At 30.5% G+C, this 6982-nt stretch overlaps 1 protein-coding gene across 1 annotated transcript; it reads left to right on the top strand.

Annotated features, from left to right (window-relative positions):
- The first annotated feature begins 4724 nt into the window (after positions 1-4724).
- Positions 4725-5991, top strand: LOC140183548 (zinc finger BED domain-containing protein RICESLEEPER 2-like). Its single transcript, XM_072231997.1, has 2 exons — positions 4725-5167; positions 5436-5991. Exons 1-2 carry the CDS (start codon positions 4725-4727, stop codon positions 5989-5991), a joined length of 999 nt encoding a protein of 332 aa, XP_072088098.1.
- The last annotated feature ends 991 nt before the right edge of the window (positions 5992-6982 follow it).

The raw sequence follows: 6982 nt of genomic DNA, 5'->3' as shown, positions 1-6982 counted from the left end.
ATAACGGTAATATGCATTTATAACTTTCTCAATTTTTTTTTGTGAATTTTTACTTTTGGTGTAATAAATTAAAATTTTTAAAAAAGATTGTTTTACAAAATTTTATGTATGGCACAAAGATATTCTTTAATCTTAAAGATAAAAATGTCATTCAATTTAAAAATAAGTGTGTATGATTTTTTTATTCTTTAGTTTAAAACTATTTTTTTCATTATTAATATGTTAAATAATACCTGCAAAAAAAATCTATGAGATACATTTACACTTTTACTCAACTTAATTGACAAGATCTTTCTCTTTATTGTTAAAATCTAAATATCTGATAATTCACATTTTTTACCTTCTTATAAAGTTAAAAAAATAAATGATGATATGAACCTCATAAATAAATTCAGAAAGACTCACCCTATTTAAATTGTGGGTGCAGTTACAATGGTAATTTTCATTAAAAATTAATTAATTTTTTATTCTTTGGTCATTGATAGTCTAATTTATATAAAGTAATTAATAATTAATTGTAATTTCAGGATATTGACTATACCGATGGTTTGCTTCCAATCTCAAAGACATCCTCAGTCATTAAAAAAGAGAAAATAGAAGGTGCAAAGGTAGTTATTCAATATATATATTTTAAAGTTAAAGTCTAATTTCATTCAAAAAATATTATTGAGTTAAAATAAAATGTGAAACGAATGTATTTAATTTAACATAGTATTTTGTATAAAATTTATTATCTGAATTCTCTAATGAAGTTGTGGATAAATGGTGAATCCGAGATGTTGAAAAATGCTATTACGCTAACCAAGCGATTATTCTCGGAGTTCGAAGATTTGGGAGTAGAAGGAGATACCTCAACTTGAAAGATGATCAAAATCAAAAAATAAAATTGAGAATTTGAATGCACATGTTTTAGAATTTTTCTTTAGATTTTATCTAATAGAATAATGTCAAAAATATCTGTTTGTTTTGATGAAAATATTATTTTTTCTTAAATTGTTATTTTTTTGTTTTTTCTTTTAATTTTAATGTTTGAAATTTAAAATTTTTTTAACAATATAAATTGATATTATTTAATTACTACTTATGATTTTATTTTTCAGTTCACACTACTGATATTTTATTAATTTCTAATATAGTATTTGATGTCTTAAACTTTTAATTTGAACTATTTTTTATATAATTAAATTGGTTGTTAATTTTTAACGTGTATTTATTTAAAAAAATCCTTCTAGGGTTTCAACATGAAAACAAAGAATTGATGAGTATGATAATAATTTTAACATGATAACAACTCTTAATTCAAGTTTATCTACGTGATAATAAATATATTATTTTTATCTATATTTTAACAATTTTTTAAAAAATATAACAATTTAAAAATACTGTTAGCTAGGATGTAAGTTGATATTATATCCGTAACAATTCTGCATTTGAAAATTTTTGTTAGTTAGGATGTATTAGGACTTTTTTTAGTGATTTATAAATTATAATTTATTATTTATTTAAGTTGTTAATTTTTAAATTTTAGATACGTTTTTTTAAGTTGTTAGATATTTAACTTTTAATATTGTTGAACTAATAATTATTTGCTTAGGTATAGTCACTAAAAAATTTTAAAATTTTATTTATAAATCATAAATTATTATCTATTTAGGTTTTTACTTTTTAAATTTTTAAATACACTTTCTTAGATTGTTAAGTAATTAATTTTAATATTGTTGATAAATTAATTTAAAAAGTTATTTATAAATTATATTTAAAATTTTTAAATAAAATCATTCCTAATTTAATAATCTAGATAGGTTATTTATAATATATTTTTGTATTCTTTTTGTTATAAGGGATGTACACAATGGAATTTTAAAAAAGAGGCCTGCCACATGTTCACTAGGGGTGGGCAAAAAAATCCAAATTTTGGATTTTAAACCAAATCCAAATCAAACCATTTTAAAAAAACCAGTTTTAAACAAAAAAAATCCAAACCAAATTATATTTATTTTATAATTTGGTTTTTGATCCAATCCATTTAAACGGTTTTAAATCCGGATCCAGATCAGATCCAAATTAAGATCAAAATCTTAAAAAAACCCTAATTTTGAGTATTCTCCTCTTCCACAAATCCTCTTCGACAAATCCTCTCTTCGCCACCGTCAACATCTCTTCTTCTCTGCCTCTTGTCGGAGCTCGCCGGTGGTTCGTCGGCCTCTACCTCTTCGAGTCTTCAGTCTTCACTTTGATTCGAGACTCTCTCTCTGCCTCGATCTCCCATTCGCGACTCTGTCTTCTCTCTTGTTCGGCTCTCTTCTTCTTTCGTTGGTGGCTCGCCGGAGCTCATGCTCATCAATTGAGGTAAGCCTCCTCCTTGCCCTTGGTTCTGAGTTCTGAGTTTTATCTAGATTTTTTCTATTTTGTTGATTTGTTCTGTTTTGTTCCTTCATGAGTATACTGACTTCTTCACTTCAATGGATTGAATGTGCAGATTTTGTTTTTCCACCCAGGAGCACAACAAAGTTAGTGAAACTGAACCAGAACAAGCAGTTCCAGCACAAGCAGAACAAGCAGTAGCCCCTGTTCTAGTTTTCTGTTCCAGGTTTTTATTTTATTAAGTTTGATTATGAATATCTTCACCAAAATGCTTTGGGAAATATTTCTTAGGAAATCTTTGAACTGATGAGTCATGAATGCAGTACTTTTGTTATTGGTATGAATACTTATGAGTTATACAGGTTATATAAGAGTGGTATAGTATAGCTTTGAGGCTTGTTTGTGTTGTAAGATCTGACTTTGTTACTAAGCAGAGATAATTTTGACGGGTTGTGTTTCTAAGGTGATGAATATTATTGTTTGGGTCAAGAGTTACATATACAGGACTTTTGAATAATGAATTTGTTTCCCATTCAGATTACTTTTATTGTGGGAGATTGGTTTGTTAGGACTTTATGCAATGTAGCACCAATTTTGTTGATTTTTCCCATTAGAACCACAGGAGTTGTGGATCTATTAACTCTATGGTTTAAGCTGATGTTTGACTTATCCTAATCTGTTGCTATTGTTTCTATATTCTTTTAATTTTGTATTGAAACATGTCATTATGTGTCAACGAGTCAACCTCCCCTAGTTTTCTTTCTTACTGGAAATCTTTGTCATCTTAAAACCTTTGTTGTTTTCACTCGGTAAGCTTTCTATCTGTGAACTGTTGGACTAATAAGCTCTCTGTTTATAAGCAGAGGTTATATGGTTTTGCAATATGCTTTTCGGCTGGATTAACTTTTACACTATTGGTAAGTCTAGAAACATGATTTTTCTTTCTAATTAGAAATTCTGCTATATATTAGCTTTTGGTTTAGTGCAAATTATTCTTCATAATGAAACCTTTTGTTGTATCCTTTTCTTTTTGAACTATAAAAGAATCTTATTATTAAAAAAAAACAAAGAGAAGAATACAACTATGATTCTTTCGGTACTTTTTGTATAATTTTAGGTTTTTATCTCCAACTTATATTTGACTACATAGCTAGAAACTAATGTAGTTCATTTATTCTTACCATTATACAGTCAATGCTTTTTTTTTCTCAAACCAATCAAGTTTGCAGTAGCATTCACTCTTGGTAATAGCCCCTGTTCTAGTTCTCTAGTTCTCTGTTCCAGAACAACCAGAACAAAGTTAGTGCATTTTGTTAGAGAGTGCTATTCTTTGGGAGGCATGATGCTGTTTTTTTTTTCTTTAGGGGGGGGGGGGGGGGGCAATTTTGTTGAAAACCGAAACTATTTTCTTGCTAGCTTCAGTGAAGTTTTTCTGCTTCTGACATTAGCCATTTGACTTTTTCTCAAGCTTTTAATTTGGTTTTATTCAATGTGTGTTTGTTTAAAGTGTACTATAATTTGTTTAAAGTGGTTTGTTTAATGTGTATGATGAAATGGATTGGTTTTATTCAATGTGTGTGCATATGTATGGAACATTTAGACGGTCAAAGATATGCAAAGTCATCAAAAGCTTGTTTTGCAATTCACATTAATTATGCTTTTATTTGCTTTGATCTTTGGCCAATTACACTGTCACATTTGAAGAATGGTTTCTTCATGTCCCTTTCTTCTTTTTTTTACTTGGACACAAAGAATGACTGAAAGTAAACATAACAGAACCAAAATCAACCGCCATGTGCATGCATCCTAACATAAGTACATAACTTTTTATTTTATTTTCCTTCACTTTTAAACTTTTTTTTTTGGTAAAAATAAAATCATTTTTGAGATTTATACATATGCTGGGGGCAAAAGTTACACTACTGTAAAATCAAGCTATGATGATTTCAAGATTTATTCTTAATTTTACTTTTTGTATATCTAATAAGCCTATTTGTTAGTATGTATAGTATGTTCTGATTTTTGTGCCAAAATCAAATAGCATTGTTCTCTAGCCTTGTGCTTAGTTATATATGATTAGATCATTGAAAACTCTAAGGTAATATATAAAACAAATTAGCACAAATTAAAGAGAAGTGACAATAAAACAACTAATTTATACGTTGATAGGTTAATTTTGTTGATATAAAACACTGCTGCTGTCTTGTTTTGCTGTTTTGAGGTACAGGACAGTAATTTTCATAATCTTTAGGCCGTGTTTTCTTTGCGAGATATATGAACATGCATTAGTTTGTGTTAATTTTATCATGTTTGGCACTAAATTTTGAGTTATGTACACCTTGCTTTATATGCAGAGCAAGATGACTGAAAACAGTAATATTGAAGCAGTAGGGATGTCCGCTAGCATTCAACCATCTTCTCCACTGTCAGGTGTTCGTAAGAATCGGTCAGCTGTCTGGGATCATTTTGATGTAGAGAATGCTACCGAGAAGAAGGCTAAATGCAAATATTGTGGTAGCTTAATACAATATGGGAATGGAACCAGCTCAATGGGTGGTCATTTGAGAAGATGCAAGCAAAATCCTAATAATGATTCAAACAAAAGAAGAAAAACAACGACCACACCGACTATAGATGAGCGTGGTGTTTTAAATTCACCAAGTGCTTCCAAATTTGACCAAGAGGAGGCTCGAAGGGCACTTGTGGAAATGTTTATTGGGGAAGAGCTACCATTTCGCTTCGTTGAAAGCCCGAAATTCCAAAAATACAAGATTCAAAGTTCCTTCACGGACTACATTAGCACGTGACATTGGAGCTCTTTATGCTGAAGAGAAGATGAAGTTGCAAGATTTTCTTTCGGCAAATTGTGGTAGAGTATGTCTAACCACTGACACTTGGACTTCAATTCAAAATTTTACTTATATGATTTTGACAACACACTTTATTGATTTGGATTGGAAATTACATAAAAAAATACTTAATTTTTGTCAAGTGACAAGTCATTCAGGAGAGGTTATAGGAGCAACAATTGAATCTTGTTTAAATAATTGGAATTTGAATTGGGTCTTTAGTGTGACAGTTGATAATGCCTCCTCTAACGATGTTGCAATTAAATATCTGAAGCAGCGATTGAATTCTTGGAATAACATTATTTTGAATGGTGAATTTATTCATATGAGGTGTTGTGCACATATTATAAACTTAATTGTAAAAGAGGGGTTGAAAGAGATTGATGAATCAGTCTTGAAGATTCGTAGTGCAGTAAAGTATGTTAGATCTTCTCCATCTAGAGCTAGTAGGTTTCAAAAGTGTGTTGAACTAGAAAAAATTCAATATAAAGGCTTGCCTTGCATGGATGTTGAGACTCGGTGGAACTCTACCTATCAAATGTTAGAGGTAGCTTTGAAGCATCGCAAAGCATTTGAGTTGCTTGCTTTGAAAGATAATACCTATATAGGAGAGATGAATGGAGGAAAAGGGAGAGGTGTTCCTTCTGATTCAGACTGGGAGTATGCTGAGTCCATTGTACCATTTTTGCGAGTGTTCAGTGATGCCACTATACGTGTTTCTGGTACCTTATATGTTACCAGCGATATGTATATGAAGGAATTATTTGCAATTGGATGATTTATTCGTCATTCTTGTGATTCTGTTGATTTTAGTACTATGTCAATGGCAGAAAGGATGATGGTTAAGTATGAGAAGTATTGGGACAATCCTGATTCGGTGAATATGTTGTTATTGATTGCTATCGTACTTAATCCAATGCAAAAGATTGAGTATGTCAATTATTTCTTGGATTACTTCTTTGGAGAAGAAAAAGGAGGCGAATTGAAGTCAAAGTTGTCCAAGTGCATAAAGTTACTTTATCAGCAATACCAAAGTTCTGAGGAAGCAAGTGAAGCTGATACGCAAGATGTTCAAGCCAACAACATTAATACCGATCTTCATGGCATGGGCTTTTTTCTGCAAGCAACCGGTCGCAGAACAAATACAAGATCTGAACTTGATAGATATTTACAAGAAGAATGCGAGCCATACTCCCATAAGTTCGATATACTAAACTGGTGGAAGGTCAACTCAACCCGATTTCCAATTCTTGGAAATATGGCTCGTGAGGTATTGGCTATACCTGTTTCTACGGTAGCTTCGGAGTCTGCATTTAGTACTGGAGGAAGAGTCCTCGATCCATACCGCAGTTCCTTAACACCTAGAATGGTAGAAGCCTTAGTCTGCACAGGAGATTGGCTTAAGGAAGATCTTTTCTCTGCTTTAGATGATGATGAAGTTCTTCAACAAGTTGATCAAGGTATAAAATTTGTTTCATATTTCTTCTCATTTTATTTTATTTTTGTTTTTGTTATCTTTCTATTTTAGAATTTAGGTATTAGTTACCAATTAAAAGTTGTTGAATATAGACTTGATAATTAATTTGATTCCCTTGGCAGATATATTTTCCTCTAATGATGGTGCTTGCTCTATGGCGGCATCAATTGATAATCTTGATGATGACTAGGTATGCTTAATATTCTCATTTGGTTTAATACTTTCATTCAAAGATTTGTTTTAAAATGACAAAGGTATATTTTGTTATTTGCAGATATATTTTCCTCAAAGG

Source organism: Arachis hypogaea, chromosome 3, assembly GCF_003086295.3.
Source record: "Arachis hypogaea cultivar Tifrunner chromosome 3, arahy.Tifrunner.gnm2.J5K5, whole genome shotgun sequence".
Lineage (NCBI taxonomy): Eukaryota > Viridiplantae > Streptophyta > Magnoliopsida > Fabales > Fabaceae > Arachis > Arachis hypogaea.
The sequence above is the reverse complement of the archived record's forward strand: the minus strand, read 5'-3'. Positions and strand labels throughout refer to the sequence as shown.